The sequence below is a fragment of the Osmerus mordax genome, chromosome 22 (assembly GCF_038355195.1).
Source record: "Osmerus mordax isolate fOsmMor3 chromosome 22, fOsmMor3.pri, whole genome shotgun sequence".
NCBI classification, from domain to species: domain Eukaryota; kingdom Metazoa; phylum Chordata; class Actinopteri; order Osmeriformes; family Osmeridae; genus Osmerus; species Osmerus mordax.
In genome coordinates this window covers 7,841,242-7,859,869 of record NC_090071.1, presented here as the reverse complement: position 1 = coordinate 7,859,869, position 18,628 = coordinate 7,841,242, and the positions used below count along the sequence as shown (strand labels likewise).

Sequence of the window (18,628 nt, the reverse complement as noted above, 5' to 3'; positions counted from 1 at the left end):
TAGGCCCCGGCACACTGCCAAAACGACCTGGGACTGGGGGCAGAGGAACACACACGCACGCTGACACACACACGCCAACACAAGAGAACCAAACACGGACGCCCACACACCTCATTTCGAATGTACAATGTACACATGCATGAGCATTCCATAAACGCAAACATGTTCATTTCATTTTCTTTTGTCTGACTTCCTGAAACTTCAGGTTTAGGGTCAACAGGGTGTAGAGAAAAGGACGCTCACCTTTTGGAATTGAACTTCTTCCTTTCATTCGCCTGTGCGCTCCCTGTCGCTCCCTGTCTCTCTCTGTCTCTCTTTCTCTCCCTGTCTCTCTTTCTCTCTCTGCATGCACACACACACACAGAACAAGTACACAAAGACACATGGCCAGAGCCCGTCTTTTGAGAAGGAGATGAACGACGCTGGCTGTGGGTTGTGTTCTGTGAGACGGAGGGGAGCTTTACAACAGTTTTATCTCTGGAGACCAGGAGAACTCCAGACTCCGGAAGTAGGCAAATACTACTCTCAACTATCTGAAGAAACAGGGAGAAAGGTTCCAGCACTCACTCAGGAAGAGAGAGAAAGGGAAAGAGGCAGAGAGTTCCAGAATCCCTGTCAGACTAACAATGCCAAGTTCTCCACTCGCAGTAGGAGTAGAGAACAGTCTTCTCCAGGGAACATGACAAAGGAGCAGAGTAAGGAGAGGGTGATTGCCAGCAGCTTTTAATCTTAAACAAGACTCCAATTATTCCGCTTCATTTCATGGAGCTGTGTGTTTGGAGGGATCAAGTATATATCCGTCGTTTTTTTGTTTCGTTTTTTAACAACCTGTGTTGTATGTGGATGGATGTACTGTACAGTACAGCCACCGCCTACAGTAGGAGTGGTAGCTGTACAATCTGAACACAAGTGTACTATTAGATCCCCCGCATCCTGCTACTGTAGATATCCTTCCCTGTTGATTCACTTTCACAGAGTCCAGCTGGGTGTGGTATTACTCCATCAAGTCTCCACCCCCACCCCACTTTTTTTCTGTCCCTGTCTTTCTTTTGGCCTGGATAACGAACCCCCCCTGAAATCCAATTGCTTTCTTGCAATTACTGCATAGTCAACCATTAATCAAGACGAGCCTATGTGCTGGATCTTTTGGCTCAATGGTTAAGCTCTGTGTGTGTACATGTATGTGTGTGCATTTGTGTGTGTGTTTGTGGTTGGAGTGTATGTGTGTGTATCGCACATCTATACTGTACTGTACCCACTGGATCAAACTCCGATTTGTCTATTGCTGACAGTCATATCACTTTTCATTAAGTTACTTCTTTGTTTCTGCTATTTCCTGTTAAAAAAAAAACTTTTAAAAAAAGATAAAGAAAAAAAAGGGTACATGTTCTGTTTCATTACTACCCTCAAATCCTCCTTTGAATAGTTTCTCTAAGGAGAAACTTTCAACTCTGTTCCATCCGCTGGGCTTTTGAGCAGGAGGAGAAAGACAGAAAGAAAGAGAAAGAGAGAGTGAGATGAAAACACTTATCCCTTCATTTCCTCTGCATGTTTTTTTCTCTCTCACTCTTTATCTCTCTATTACTTCCCCTTCGCCTTCTCACCACAGACAGTATATGCTCAGTGGGTTGGAGAAATGGAAGGCACAAGCCTCCTCACCACATAATGATACCCTGAGCTGGAGTTGAGGTTGTTGGGGGGGGGGGGGGGGGGGGGGCGTTAGCATTAGCACGTTAGCATAATGCAGGATGCTAACGTGTGCTGCATTCATAGTTACTGGGCTAATGGCACTGTTTCATTAGCCTTTGGCCCCACACGGGAGCTGATAAAAGGCCGGGGCCGTTGCCAGAGCAGGAGGCTGTTAGCGGATAGCGGCGCACAAGAGAGCGTTAGCATAATTACAGCTTTCCACACTGAAATTATCACTTTGTTAGCATCGGCCCTCTCTTCAAAAGATGCCAGTGGCACAACCCCCTAACATATTAAACCTGTAAATGCTGGGAAATTACATACTTGAGATAAGAATAAGTACAAATGAATGAAGAACAAACCCAAATGTATTGTTTTCTTCTGGCATTTTCTTTCTTTCTGAGTTGCTGAATGCTACTGAGTAAATGAGAGGCTAGAGAAGTGCTAATCAGAGCTGTTTTCTCTTTGAAGTTTTAGAGAATAACAACCCGGCCTTTGGTCATTACAATCCTTAGAAACACACGTCTTCAGAACAAGGTTGAACAATAACTCCCTGATTCACTGTCACAGGAAAAAACACAGCACAGTGAATGTAATGTGATTAGGAGTGTGTCTCTGCTGTGTGTTTCTTTTGTGTGAAAGAGTGTGTGCTTGGGACCAGTCGGTTCTCTGCCCTGTCACTTTGAATGTCCCCAGATATGCTGTTCAGGTGGTCCTGTTCCACCAGGCTAGGCTGAAGGAGATACACCATGACAGAGAGACAGCCAACCCTGCCATGGAGCCCGCGGTCTTATTACTAGTCCTGCTGTCCAGCTACAGCGGCATACATAAGCAATGATGCAGACTCACTTAAACACACACACACATACTATATATACACACACATACGTACTATATACACACACACACACAGAGGGGAAACAGTGAGCAGGACAAGTGGCAACAGAGAGTAAACTCCTCTTCCTGTCAGAATCACCATATCCTCTTTTTTACCCCACCTGTCAGAAACGTACACGCTTGTAGTTAGTATTGCAGTTAATAGATAGTTATTTTGTATGTGGGTTCACCTGTACTTATGTATGTGTGTGTGTGTGTTTGTGTACATGTCTGTATATGTGTGTGCATTTGTGTGTCATATATACATTCATATATGTTTGCAAATTCTTGTGTGTGTGCTTGTGTGTGTACGTGTGTGTGCTTGTGTGCGTACGTGTGTGTGCTTGTGTGCGTACGTGTGTGTGCTTCTGTGCGTAAGTGTGTGTGCTTGTGTGTGTCTGTGTCCTCCCTTGGGGTCTTTTAAACAGCTGAGATGCTGCTCATTATCACTGGGCTCTGGATGTCCTGCCCTGCAGCTGTTCTGAAGCTGCTCCATTAAGGGTGACCTGCTGGAGATGGGGTCCAGCTACACGGTACCTGGCACACACACACATCTAGAGCACATACACAATCGCAGCCATACATATATTAGTTAGCAACACACATACACAGCTTCTTGTGTGCCACGCATATGTGTGTCATTGTTTGCTCTGATGCAATGTTTTGTGGATATACTATACCAAACGTGTGTGTGTGACATTTGTTTGTGTGTATGTGTGAACATTTGTATGCGTGTGTGTGTGTGTGTGCCTGATCAAATCTGACACAGTGTAGAGCAGGGGTCTCTGAGGTGAAATGAATGCCTTGGTGCTCTTACAGGGCGAGGGGAAAGTGATTACCGTTAAATTAAAAGGTACGACCATAAAACGCGCTCCATGTCTGAACTCCCGCTATTCATCAAAGTGATCCCTCCGTGAGTCTTTTGCTTATCAAATTGTAAAATATTGGCCATGACACTGCCGTAACAGGGGCATAATTAATGCACTAAATCAATTCCAAATCACTTCGCGTGGTCCTGCTGGGATGCCGTCATTATCTCAAATTACGATGGCAGATGCACAGGGCAGAGAGAAATGAGGAAGTAATGTCCCCACCAACCTCCGCACACACACACACACGCACACACACACAAGCACACCGCCTCACCTCCCTATCCTCAGACCGCTGGTGTCAGCTGTGATTGAATCTCTTCCCTGTTCTCACCTGCAGCCCCGATTCCTCATTGTCCGACTTGGGGTCAAGTGTCAAGAGAGTTTGAGGACTCCTGCTTATGCTTGTCTCTCATTGTAGAGGTGGACTGTAAAAACGTCAGTTTGGACCACGACTCAATCTCTCTGATCAATCTCCATGATCATTATTTTACGGTGTTGTCTTTTTTATGAACCTCTTCTGTGAGGCGTTTTCCATATGAAAGTCACCATATACTTATTTTAGCACACTCTGAATCATTCCTAGTCAGCAGATCCCAGCCTTCCTACATGAACATGCTGTTCTATACCAGTGAGTGCATTGCTCTTAGCATTATGAAAGTTCCGGATGTTACGCATGCAATCCTTGTATGGTCTACTCCTTTGATGTATGCCATCATTGTGCAATGTTCCAGTCATATTACTATCCCGTAATGATAAAAGGGAGAAGACAGAGAGGGGAGTAAGTTAGGAAGAATATCCCCCCCTCCCCTGCCTGTCCTCCGCCCCCCACCTCCATTTCCTCCAATTTGCTGTTTACATCTCTGAGCTGGTCATGTACTGGATGGTCTGTACAAGGAGCTACAGCTAGCGTTCTCGGGCATTCCGCTACGATTCAAGTTTCTCTGTGGGCGTCCTCGTGAGTGACTCATCAGTGTCGCTCAGCGGCGTCCCCTGTAGGTGACACCAGCACCCCCTCCCCACACACCCCCCCCGCCCCGCCCCGCCCCTCACGACCAGCCTTGCCCTCAGCGCGGATATTAAAATGCGTGCTCACAGCAGCTTAATTTATGAGCCTGTGTAAATAGTTTCTCTCTGTGGCTTTTTAATATCTGCCTCTCACAGCTGGCTTTTGGCAAATATGCGCCGCGTCACGCTGGCTGCCACGCCGAGCGGAAGAAACAGATTGCGTTCCTCGGCGACAGTGACATTTATATTGTGTGTGTGTCCTATTGGAATGCTGCCACCGAGGGCCCTCTGCACCCCTCGCCCGCCTCGCCCCTCAGTACCCGGCCCCCACTATTAGAACGTTCTCAAACGACCAATGGCTGACCTCAGAATTTCAGCTGCATAGGAATGTTGTGATGTAAATGACTTTGCAAGGCTTAATTTCCCTGCCCGCTTTCAGATGGTCAATGATAGGTAAACACATATTAAAATTGTGTCAATGTCTCACATACATAAATATTTCGTCCAATTTACCTGGTATTTACCTTGTATTCATTTACCTGCTATTTATTATTAACAACAGGTAGGAAGTGCCTCTGAGGTAAACATTTGGTTGTAGTTCTGTAGCACTAACCGCCCGCCTGGCTCTCTGTCTGTCTGTCCTCCGAACACACCCCTCAAAACTTGAACACAACTGCTAGTCTGGAGCAAGTTAACAAGGACTGGCATGAACAAGCAGAGAAGGACTGTGCTACTGCTGCGGTGCACTTTGTTTTTCAACTTGTGTCTCTCGCTCACTCCCTGTTCGCTCGCTCTGTCTTTCAGCATTGGTCCGACTGGCCATTATTTCCTCTCATCTTCACAGACCATACCTCCTCAGAGCAGGGCAGAGGGTAATTGTCACACTCAGGTAGTGTTGCTTCCGTGCTTTTGAGTATGTGGGGTTTTTCTTCAATATAACTCTCATTATTTGATGTCCACCAAGCAGACATCAATCACTCTTGTGTGACTCAATTTACGTATGTAAAGTAGAGATTCAGTGTAACCCCTACACACACACACACACATACACATCTTGTCCCCTTAAAGCAGTCGTTCCATCTGTGATTAGTCTAATTTGATCGGGCCCTGATGAAGTTGTTTAGCGTCGAGCGTGCGCTGTCTGACGCCAGCCGAGGATGTGACAGAGACCAATTTAGCGTTGAGGCGAACACGAGCTGCAAAGCCCATTTTGCTCTAAATACTCTAAACAGACAAGAAGGATTAGATGTGACACTGCTGTGACTAGACCCAGATGTCTGACTACTTGGCCCAAATTGTACTAAATCTCACATGGGGGACCATTATAAGGATAGAGAACCCAGCAGCTTTGGGTTGTTTTTCAGCACAGGTACTTTCTAGAATGCCTCCAAGACGTTAGCGAAATACGTCCACTTGCTCTAAATAACGCTTGGTTTCTGTAGATGTACCGTATATATATGGATGAAGGTGACCTTACACTAACCCTATGCAGTGAGTAACATACATGTGCTTATTAAAGATGACAGAATCATCTAGAAACATCCCTCCAGAATTCTTTTCTATTTTGGGGCCATTGCACCTGTAACTGCTTTGCTCCTCCTGTGAGTTAATTGGTCATCCGGGAGGGCTATGTGGGCCCCTCTGCCTCCCGGGAGTAGAGCACTGTGGCTGGGCCCCCAGGGACCCCTCACCTTCCTAGAACTCCAGCAGCACCAGCCGCCTCAGGAGCAGTTTGGCCCCTTTCCTCAGGGAGCCCTGCTCGCTCGCTCTATCTCTCTCTCTCGCTCTTTTGCTCTCGCTCTCTCTCTCTCTTTCTCTCTTTACCTCTCTCCCTCTCCCCCTTCTTACTTGTTCTCTCTGCCTTTCACAATATATCTCTCCCTCTTTCTCTCTCCCTGTTAAGTGAATAAGAGTTAGTGAAGGACTGAAGGGGCAGGAACTAGGGACTCGGAATTTGCGGAAAAAAGCAGCGTCCACCCGTCAAAATCCATTACATAGCATCTCTCTGGAGGCCTAAGAATAATGAGATGGTCTAGATCTGCCAATACAATACATTATGCATTGGAAAACAAGCCCCTTCCTATGCACAATTAATTTACGCTTAATATTCTCAATCCTTGACTGCTCCTCAGGTCCTCTAATCAAACAGCACACATCATAATTTCCTTTTTTTTCTCCTTTTCCTTTCTGCGCAATGTTTCCTGACAACAGAGCCACGTCCTGGGCATGACTTAAAAGGCAGGCTGATATGAGACTGTCTTACTGTCCGAAACGATAACCATCACAGCCAGAACCATTGACCCAGCTCACGCTAACGTCACACGCACGTCTCACACGCACGCACACACCCGCATCAGTGGTGTGTCATCTCAAAGTCAACCCCGACGCGGTCAGGTTTCAGCCGCAAAGCCTCAACTAGGCGTGTGCAATTGTCAATAGTGTGTGTGTAAGCGTGTCAGGTGACATCTTTGGTAATTGCCACAGTTGTAGCTTAAATCAAAGCATTTTGACATCCTCCTTTGATACCCTCTTTAGATATCCTCTTTATTTAAAACTTCTGATTGAGTCAAATAAGCAGACTTCCCCGTCTCCCAATTTGTTGGTTAAGAAAAGAAAATGCCTCAGAATGAATGCCAATTTCATGTCTCTTCATGCCTCCAAGATGAAAGACACTGTGTGGGTTCAAAAACGCCAGTCCCCTGTGTTTGAAGTGGCTTCCATTTGAAGTGAAAACCAGAGAGAAACGAGGGGGGAAAGAGGAGGAGGAGGAGGTGTGCACTCTCCTACTTCACCCTGTTGCTGATCTTGGAGGAGAGCCTAGAATTTTCCACCCGGCACCACCTGACACATCAGCTTCATGTCAAAGTCCGGGTCCCACTGTAAACAGATCATCATTTAGCTCCGTCACAAGCCCCGACCCCTGTCACACTCTGAATATTCCTCCATGGCCCTGTGCATTGCCAGAGGGGGGAAAAGACACTCGATTTTGGGGTTGTATGGAGATCTGCACCCAGTCCTTCTGGCAGTGCTGTGTGCCAGGCAGCAGAGATGAGGCAGTGCATTAAGAACTTCCAGTCCTTTGGCTCTGTGGTGGTGGGAGAGGAGTTGCTGCATGTCTCTAACGGGTGACACTCACAGCAGCACTGCCTCACCCCTCCTTGACTGGCATACGCTGCTCCATGTGAAATGAGTAATGATAATCGCCCTAATAAGTGTTCCGACTCCTGTATTTGGCAATGGTGTCATTAGACTCTCTCGCTCTCTCGCTCATCCAAACAACAGGAACAGGTGGACTATTAATTACGTGTTATAATATGGATCCTCTGTGCTCCACTTAAGTTTCCCTTTTATCATTGTGCTCTGAAAACGTCGCCGCTCCATCTCTCTTTCTCTCTCTCTCTTTCTCTCTCTCTTTTTCTCTCTCTCTATTCTATCACACACCCTTTCACTGTTCTCCTCCTCCTTTGGTTTATCGCTCCTGTTCCTCTGCTCTCTGCTATCACTTGCTTCACCTTTCCCCAACCTTCTCCCTCATGTCACTCTTCCAATCTTTCTAGTCTCACTCCCGGCCCCTTCTCTGTCTCCATTCTCTGTCGCTCGTACATTTCGAAACCTCTCACCTCTCCTTCGTCTTGTCTCTTTTTAGCCTGTCATTTCTATCACTTCCTTTACCTCTGCCTTTCTTCTCTCTTTTCTCGCCGCCAACGTTTCCTCCCAAACCAGTCTTCACACCTTACTTCCCCCCCCCCTCTCTTCTCCCTGTCCCAGAAACATGTTTCTAAATCAACATGCGCCCCACGTTGAGAGGAGCACGCCTCGATTCATCAACTAATAAAATGTTGTCGGTTGAGGAAAAGCAAATTGCAGTTAATCTAAATAATCGAATTCATTTGAATATTGAATGTCATTTTAATATAGATTGAATTTTGAGCACGCGTAGTTCACTGTATCTTTTATATTTCTGCTCTGCATGATTAATGGCTAATAGTTTGGAGTGGTAGCTGTGGTTGGGGGGAGGGGGGGGGGAGCAGGAAAGAGACGTCTAAATGAATCCATGTTGGAGCCCTAGAGGTCCACACTGGTGTCGGAGTGGTAAGCCTGTGTCCAAGGGACGGTTTTGTTTACGTATTTACAGAAAAACACACCTTCACTATTCTGCTATGAAATAAATATTCCATCTCAAGCCTTGTCACAGGGCTGCCTCTCCCTCGCCACTCACTATCCTGAAGTTGTGAAGCGCAATTTACAAACAAACGTCGATTTCACATTTCTGCCCAGAGGAGAAATGGAGAGACAGAGAGGGACCGCTGCACACTCTGTGTTGAGTGAGTGTTCAACACTGCGCTGCTAATTGCTCGGGACGGTGGAAGATGTCAAGGGAAGCGCTGTCCTCGCATTGCATTATGGGAAAGTGACCCGTCGCGTCTCTGCTACATGCCTCTGAGCTGTGTGGATGCTGGTTGTCAAGGCAGCAGAGATTCAGGTGGATGCTGGGTAGTCTGCATGCATTTGTAGGATGTGAGCTGTGTCTGTTTGGAAGGACATAATTATTTCTTTATTCTGTCAGGAGGAACAACATGTTAGTCAGATTTATGACAAGATTTCACCAAAATGTGTCAAAAATGCCCCAGGTGAGATGCCCTTTTTTCCTTGTGGAATATAAACATGTGATGATGTTTTTCAGTAGCCTCAGCTGCAGAATTAGGGATTGTGTCTGTTATATTAGTATGTCTACATCCTATTTTAGAACATTTAGTCAGGGTCTGGGGGGGAGGAAGAGGAGTGGTGGCTACTGAGGATACAGAGAGAGAAAGAGAGAGAGATAGAGAAAAGGGAGAGACGTGGAGGGAAAGAAAGATGCAGGTGTTTATGTTTACTCCCCCTCCTCTGGCTGATTCCTGCAGCCTCAGCCTGGACAAGGAGTAATATTGATCCGGACACTTTCAAAAACACAATTTAGGGAAACGGAAGGAAATTAAATACTGCCAAAGCAAAACAAAATTACCTTAAGTGGGAGCAAAACACTGCAAAGTAATCCTTTAATTGAATTAGGTAACTTACAACACAAAATCCTTCACCTATCTCTCTCTCTCTCTCTCTCTCTCTCTCTCTCTCTCTCTCTCTCTCTCTCTCTCTCTCTCTCTCTCTCTCTCTCTCTCTCTCTCTCTCTCTCTCTCTCTCTCTCTCTCTCTCTCTTACCCTCGGCCTCCCTTTTTTCTCTCTACTCTTGCCTCTCCACTCTTGCCTCTCCACTCTCCACTGAAAGGCTTTCCTCCCGTTGCTAGGTAACAGGGAAACAGTTTCTCCTTGGTTTTCGCTTGCCGTCCTCCCGGAGGCTGGCATAGAAGGGGGCAAAGTGGAGGCACTGGGGTGTCTGCCAGCCTGTCGATGCCTACAGCTGGGTCAGGTGCAGAGTAGCTCCCCTGTGCCCCTCCATAGCGCCACCGGCAGGCACAGGGGTGTTACTGCGGAGTTAATGACGCAGGGTCCAGTCAGGGAGGTAGACCTGCCTGGGGCCATAAACAGAGAGTTTTCCGCAGGTCACTTGGATGGAACAACACTCTGAAGTAGTGGAACCCATCAACTCGTCCCTGAAGACCGGCGTTACCGTTTTACTTTGTTTTCAAGGCACCGCTTGACATCCTCTTTAAAATTGAATAGCTTTCACTATGAGACAGGTGATTTTTTTCAGTTTATGGATTTACTTCATTTTCCATGTTGAATGCCAGTGCAGGAGCTCATTAGAAATCCCAAAGGGATATCTGCATGCCTTTTCAAAACAAGCATGGAAATGAATCCTTTGTTACTCCACGCGTGCTTGTCATCTGCCGCGTTGTTTGATTGACACATTATAATCTTGCTAATAAGAGACTTGGGTGGTTCTTCCCCGTCTTTTGTGTGCCATTTCAAAAGAGCCAGTAGCAGGTGCTCTTGTTGTTTGCAGTGTACACACACAGGAGGGACACACAGCCGGACTCAGCTACCTGTTATTATCTGCAATACAGCCCCTCTCCACCGCGTCCCGGCCTGTCACTCTCCTCAAGCCTCTCTCCCGGGGGTCACAAGCCAATCAAACCCCACATTACTCACTCTTACCTCACTCCCAGCCAATCACCTACATCATTACAGGCCTGTCTCTGCTCATTAAAAGCATGCTGTATCTGCTCCCGTAGCCTCATAACATTTTTAATCATGCTTTTCGAGTAGTGCTAGTTATTTTAAATGACTTTGGGCGATAGCTCAATAGCTCCATACTTTGAAAGGCTGCATCTCTATCTAAGCTCAAATGGTATAAAATTGAATATCAATTGTGTTAGATTTTTCCCAAAATGTATTCAGCTTGCTAAGCCAAGGCATACGTCATTAATTCATCCAGTGCCTCAACCACAACATGAGTCCGTTTTGGAACTTCCATTCACATCCATAGTGTGTCTGTCTCCAGAACAACCATTCTCTTAAGACGCAGTGCTCTGATTGGATATCCAGTCGCAGGTGAGTCGGGTGCTACAACGAGCGGTGTGTAACAGGTGTCGTTGAGTGACGTGCACTCGTTTCGTCAACTCAGATGACTTCACGTACACACGCAGCTCTGCCTTTGGTGTTTCTAAGTAAGGAATTTGCCCGCAGAGTTCTTCGACTTAACCTCCCTCTTCATCCCTGTGGGACAGCAGTCTCTGTAATAACGCAGTTTGTGTGGTTGTGATTGGCTGTCAGAGTGATTGATAGGAGTGCTGGATGGGAAGAGTTTTTCCCCCCACTTCCTCTGTCTCAGGAGCCATTATCTCCTGAAGTGATATTACTGTGCTGTGATTGGACGTACTTCCAGCCTAAGTTAACAACTCGTCTTCTTCGAAGAAGAAAAATAAAGTGTTTATTCTTTCCTCTGTTCCCCGGCAACCCTGAGTCGAGGACAAACTCCCACCTCTTTCTGAAAAGGTTTACCATAAAAACTGACTCTTAAACTTTCAAGTGCACTGTCAGTGAACTATCTTTCAAAGTTAATTTCCCATCTTTTTCTCTATACAACCAGGGCTATTACTAAGGGTTCATCAATAGTTTAGCAAAATGACAGAAGAGTAAAAAGAAAAAGAAAGAAAATAGCATATCCTGAGTGGGTCTTATCAAAAATGTAACAAGATTATGCTTTTAAGCTCAGGATTCTGCTTTAACTAATTTAACTGTTCATCTGTTAATCGATTCCTCTCCACTCTTCTCCTCTCATCTCCTCTCTTCGTCATTCAGTCCATCCGGGAGGTGACTGGTTACGTACTGGTGGCATTGAACCAGTTTGACTACCTGCCCCTGGAAAACCTGAGGATTGTCCGAGGGACTAAGCTGTATGAAGGACGCTACGCCCTTGCCATCTTCCTCAACTACCGCCGCGACGGCTACTACGGCCTCCGCCAGGTGGGCCTACGCAACCTCACAGGTCAGAGCCCGGAAGATGCTCCTCCCTCCCCTGTCCACCACTGTCTCCACTCTCCCTCCTTGTCCATCTACTATTCTCACTCTCCTCTTTCTCGTCATGTCTTCCAACTCACTACTCTCTCACTCAGGGAAGGACTTAGCTGTGGGCGACATGGGCAGCTGCCCAGGGCGGCATCTTGACGGGGGCAACATTTTGTCCATTTATTGTATCAAATAAATGGCCAGTGACCAGAAGGCTGACATTTTGTCCAGCCATAGTATCAAATGAACGGCCAGTGTCCAGTGTCACTCTCTCTTGTCTCCATTGTCATTCAAACCTTTAGTCAAAAGTAGTTTTTTCTTATTTTTTCATTTAATTCTCAAATTCTTAGTACATCAATCAACTAAACAGTCTCTTCCTAAACTAACTCTTTGTGTAATTTGACATATTATAATAAATCTAATTCCTCAGATCCCCTTGGTCAGTGAATAGGTTCCAGAAATAATTAATACAAGAAATTCTTCTAAATGTCTCATTTGAAGAATAATGTAGTATTTTCCTCTAAAAGATCAATGTTTTTGTTCATTCCCCTTTTACAGCCGTAGCTACAGCATATTTGATTGGCTTTTTAATTAAGTTTGAAAATGGAAATAAGCATTACAAAACAAACCTAATACAAGTCTCTTATTTATACAAATTAAGCTGGGCCTGCGATCAAATGGCTTGGAAAGAGTAATAATGTGTTGCTGTTAATTACATTTTTGTTTACGGATTTGGCTCTGATAGAAAGTACTGTACAAGTACAGTTTTACTAGAGGATGTAGTGCTATTAGAATTGAACAATTATGTGTTTAAAGATAATAAAACTGTTACATAAAACAAGTGGGGATTCATTTACATTGTCTATTGTGTACATCATGGTCAAATATCCTGCAGGCTGGTCCTGTGAATTCGAGAACGCATACCTGTTTACATAACAATGGGAGCGTGTGTGTGTATGCATGACTGCTCATCTAACAGGTTTCTGAACCCAGGTCACGACCTCCCCAATATTAGCATTAGCTGATCCTTATTCACCACCATGCCACGGATAGCGCTAGGGCTAACGTTAACTGCTGCTTTGCATATGATTGTGGGGCGCCTCATCCCAACAGGGAACAGTTTGCTTCTTCAGACCCCCTCCAGGGTTTATTTACCATATTTACTCATTATCGGTAATGTTATCTAGAAAGTGTCTTACATCCCACAAACACTGGGCTTTACACAGCCAGCTTATCATGCCCTCCTGGAGGCTGCTAACCATCCCAGTGCCAGGTGTCAGGGTTTGTTTGCTGCTGCTCGGTAGGTGGTGCATTACCACAGCTGACGGGGCCTGAGAGGGACGGTTAGCGGTGTTGCTATGAAGCGGACAGCAGCTGTCGCAGGAGGAAGACGTCTCCGCGCTGGTGGGGTACAGTTCAAATGTGTGGGTGGGCTGGGGGTGGGGGTGGGGGGGGTTTCTCTGTGCAGCGACAAGCAAGGTGCCCTGCCCCTTGAGGACCGCTGTTTTCTTATACTCACCTATAAAACTGATAATAGATATCTCACAGAAGTATGAACTGACCAGAGGATTATTTTGTCTCCTTGGGAGGATTTTTGTGGAACTGTTGATTGTCCCCTCACTCATCCACTCACTGTGGACACGCCATCTGGAGGCCAGTGGAGGTACAGACTTGATGCTGCAGTGCCAATGCCTCCATGTTGCATAGGCCGTGCTGTTCTCTTGGCATCGATCAGCTAGCATTTCCTCACAGTTCTCCTCTGTGTAAAGAGACTTTCCTCTGACCGGAGAAGAGAGAAGAAGGGTCACAGAAGAAGCAAAATTCTGCTAACCCCCAGCCATCTAAAGTGACTCAGCATAACTTGTTTTGTTAGCTCAGGTACTTAGGTTGAGGGGGTGAATGGTTATTGTAGTCCTGTTCCATTTTGTGACAGCCAGATTGTTCCAAGTTCTGTTCCAGCTTAGTTCTATAAAGCTGTGCATAAGGTTTTATGAAGTCCGACTATAAAGGAGTTGAGAAGAGTTAAGGGGCACTGTGACATCCTCTACTGGTAAACCTGTGACCTGTTTCTCGCCCACGCACCCCAACAGGAGAGACCAGGCTGAAGTGGCCGCTCCCCTATCTTCCTCTCCCCTACTGTTTAATGACTCTCCCTCTCTCTCCCTTTTTCTTTCTCTTTCTTTCTATTTGGCTCGCTCCTACACACACTATATCTCTCTCTCTGTCTCCCTCTCTCTCTCACTCGCTCTCTTTCTCTATTACAGGCTTTTAGTAGTATTGACTATACACTGAATTCGCAAAACCTTTTCTTTACTCACCAGCTCCCCCCAGATTGTCAAGATTAGCCCTTTTTGCTATTGAGCAACACACACAGACATAAAATGCACAGATACACACACACACAGTTCACACTCATATGTAGAGTAAAAGCACCCGAACTTAGTCATAGGATACTTAAGATACCTAAGAGGTTTGATTATTGAGGTTGTATATTGTTGCATCTCTAAAACCCCACAGTACCATAATCAGTTATCTCAATATCTCCAAATGTACATTTTTGCTCAAGATCTAAGGCCTGGTTTGAGCAAAGCTGGTGAAATGATTTTGAATGTACGTCATTTTTTTATTACGTGAAATATGTTATCTCTGATACAGCATTTTTGTTTAGGCCCACAGTTCAGTCTATTCCTGTGTGCTGCAGTGTGAGTCTTGCATTGAGAGCCCCATTCACCTGAGGGCAGCTCCCCAAACACTTGACATGCTGGATGATCAATGTGTTTCATAAGCTGCCCACAATAACTCCATAGAAGTCATCAAGGGCCCTGTAGCCATCATATCCGTTTCACCGTCCAATCTAATGGCTCCAGCGCTTCGCTCCGGAAGGCAGCATTGACCTCAGCTCCACCCTGGTACTGTGCCTTTGAGACTGCCTCTGATGCTCTACTACACCATGGAGTCAACATCATCAGATCACTGGCCACTTCTTTTACTAACGGATCCCTCCCCTCCTCTCTTCCTTCTCTAACCCCCCCACCAACACCCACCACTGCCCGGGCACCCACCCTGTGCAATTACTTCCAATATCTGAGAATGCATATGAAACAGCTACCCCACTCTGTGTGTTACTCTGGGAATAATGTAATATAACTCCTTGTTCTGATTTAGGCGATCTGCCGACTTAGATAGGTTTTCCCACACGTTAACGAGAATGCTACAGTACGCATATGTATAATGTATTAAATCACAAAAAAAAAATATGGAAAGGGGTTTATTTGAAATCAAGTTATTCAAATGTTTCCTTCCACGCCCCATGTACGATCTAAAGGGTATTGCTGAGCTGAGTAATGTGTTCATATTTTTTTGGGACACACAATATCCTACATGAAACAACTAACCCTGAGCTCAACACCTCCAGTCCAGCTCACAGGAAATGGATGCTCAACAGGGAAAAGGAAATCCATAGCATTGCGCACAACAGAAGTGAATAATGGAATTCCATGTGCATAGCTGTTTCCTTTCAATAGCACAGTAATAATAATGCGTAACTGAAACCCTCCTCTAATATTAGAGGGGTCTGCAGCTCTTTCTCTCTCGTTTCTTCCACTTTGGGGGAATAGTTATGTTGCTGGACTGTGTTCAGAGCCTTTTCAGTCCAGTGTATAATACTGTCTTCTAAGCACGTACGGTCTCATACTGTATATGTGTGTGTAGCTCTCAGATTCCCTCATACTCTTCGTAAAGTGTTCCATCACTCTCCTCGCATCTAGGGACTCGTGGATTCCCCCACCAGACACTCCAATGCTAATTACCCACCTGCTGTGCCAGCCCTGTAATAATGGCCACAATAAGACTCTCCACACTGATGACTCTGCCTATCCAAAACATTTTAAAATCCCCTTTTCCCCTGCCTTCCCTCTTTACTTTTTGTTTTGTTTATGTGTTTTTGTACCCGTCGACTCGCTTGGCGAAATTGCCCATTGGGCGCCGAGCCAAATGACTGGGCGAAGCCCTGCGGAGAGCGAATCCAGATCCCCATCTGGTGAATATGTCCCTGTGGCCGTGTGCAGCAAGCTAAACGGCAGGCGGGCAGACTTCCTCTCCCCCTCCTGGCCTGCCTCGCTATCCACCTGTCCCTGACACGCTCCGGGACTGGATGCTCTCACTGGAATAGCGTTAGCATTAGCATAGAGTTAGCCGTGTATTCCATGGAGAGTTTACACTGAGTGCCATGGTCATTTATCCTCCTCCTTGGTGGAGCATTGGTACATTCATGCTGTAGATTTGTTCATTCTGCTCCATCTCTTTTTCATTCTTTTCCCAGAGGATTTTAAAATCCTTAATTTAAATAGCTGCTATCTGATGCAATGAGATTCACTGCATGTAAAGTAGTAATAGAGATTGACATGAAGAAGCAAAGTGTTGGGTTGATTGCTCTCTAGGTTCTCCACACACTTTTTGGAGAAAGGAATGTGATATGTAGGTGATAAATCAGTGGGATATTGATAAATGCATGAAGACCTTTAGAACCTGCACATCAAAGCAAGCTAATCTCCCCTAGTGCTCAATAAAGGGCACCTCCCTGAAATAGATCTATACACACAAGATCACCTTCAGAACACAAAAAGGGGGAAATCTTCAGCTGTTTTCTATGGGTCAACAATGCTAGGATGCCATTTTCAAATGAAACTCTGGCCAACTATTGGCCAGAGTACTTGAAGCTTTGCCACAATTCAGTGTTGGGCACTTTGCCTAGGTTTCTACTTCTTCATAGAACCACTGCCAAGAACAGAGTTTCAGAATTCAGTTTTTCTATTTGCGAAGGATACAAATATACGAGCATCTACAAGCTATTTCCCAGCCTTGTGAAGGGAGAAAAGGGGGGATAGGGAACAGGGGGGGGGGACTGCCCTGAGTAGTAATATTTGAGTAAAAAACCTACTTCTAAAACCTCTTTACTTGACATAAAGCCTGTGATGTAATCTATAAAAACTGCTGTAGTTACATAAAGATCAAGGCCAATGCTAATGCTAATAGCAGGCCAGGCTCATACTCGGGCCCAGCCTGCTGTGGGAGGACGACAGTACAGGAGGCTATTAATAATGAATCTGGTGTCATCATTAAGAAACAGAATGATTAAAACATAACTCCCCGATTCAGATACTGCCGCTTTATTACTGAGGGAAATGTTGCAACGAGCACATCAGCATATCTGTCTGAGGAGCAAAAAGCCTCCCTATTTAAAGCATGCATGTCCCTATATAGGCAATATAAAATGCAGCACACAGGCAATACTAATACACCCGTTAGTATTTGCAAGTTGTCTCTTCTGCTTCACAAGTTCGTAGTGTTTGGCTTTGATAATAGCATCAGGTACAAGGTAGTCAGTCCTTCTGTACTGAGAGCAAGATAAAGATTCAAGGTCTGCAAACAACAAGCTCCGGATATAAAATGCCCTGCTTGTTGTGATGGCAAGAGAACACCGGCTGACAGTGTGACACGGGAAACATGTCAGCATCAGATAGAGACATCTTACCTGGAGACTCTGTCACTAACGCCGCACTGCAAACTGGTTTTCCTCTTTCTTTCTTCTCTTTTTTTTCTTCCTCGCCCGGCACACACAGAGCCAGTGCCCACGCTCAAATTTGGTATTCGCCCGAGGCGATGCGCTGCCATTGGTGGTTTACCTCAAAGCTTTTGACAGAGGTGCCCTGGAGCATTCCGATTTGTCTCCATTAGTGGCCCTCACACATCCTGGGAGGAGGGCTAAATGATCTGAAATGGAGCAGTGATAGTCCCCAGGGGGCATGTCTGCAGCTTCTGAGTCTTGGTCTTTGATTTTAGGGTTCACCGCCCTTACCTGACACAGTCCAGAACCTTCTCACGGCCTTAGCTAACAAAGTTAGCCTCCATACAGGTATTGTACAGTTAGCTTTAGCTCCCCTGACAACACTGTGCTTCTGTTTAGCTACACCATGCCTGATTATGCTAAGAGCTTCAAATAGTGCAAGCTAAGATTCTCGATTAACATTCCAGTGCAATCCACCTTATCAAACCAAGGAGCTGTGTAACTCCATTAAACTCACTCAGTAGAGCTAAGAGAATTGAGACAGATCAGTTGTTAATTAAGAGACCTCCCTACCAAGCTTCGTTGGAAAATCTTCCAAACATGCCCATGGATCAGACACTTCTTTAGGGGATTTTAAACAAGCCATAAACAGTAGGATCCAGACTGACCTCAAACGGGTGGAATAAAGTATAAACTCCCACCTGGTGCCGCTAGGGGTTCTGTCCAACAGGCCCGTAGGTACATAGAATATGTTATGACACATCATAATCGCATATTCAAAGCACTTGCGAATGGATATTGCCTCGGGGTGTGTGTAGCAGTTATGACATTGGGAAATATATTTACATCTCTTGGGATCTTTTTACCCCAGCAAAACATCAAAAGTGTGTGTTTGTGCGTGCTCTGTCTGGCGTGTGTTTGTGTGCGTTTGCATGTTCAGACGTTCACACTCACAGGGCTCTTCTAACCTGCCTGACATTGCCTGCCTCCTGCCTGGCTTGTTTCTCTTGCAGCAGGCAGTGTGTTTACTGTTTCTTTGCCTCCTCTGTGGTCTCTCTAGTAGCGTATAAACTCCATTTCGGTTCACTGTGACGGCCTCATTACTGCAGAGCAGGAGAGAAGAGAGCACAGCCAAACAACCTAGCTGCTCGCGGGAAGTGTCTGTGGAAGA

The 18,628-nt window shown here is 45.7% G+C and overlaps 1 protein-coding gene across 1 annotated transcript in view; it reads left to right on the top strand.

Annotated features, from left to right (window-relative positions):
* LOC136966482 (receptor tyrosine-protein kinase erbB-4-like) overlaps positions 1–18,628 on the top strand; it is a 69,292-nt gene that overhangs the window by 27,158 nt on the left and 23,506 nt on the right. Inside the window, 1 exon segment of the mRNA XM_067260989.1 lies at positions 11,685–11,871. Coding sequence (XP_067117090.1) covers positions 11,685–11,871 — 187 coding nt within the window.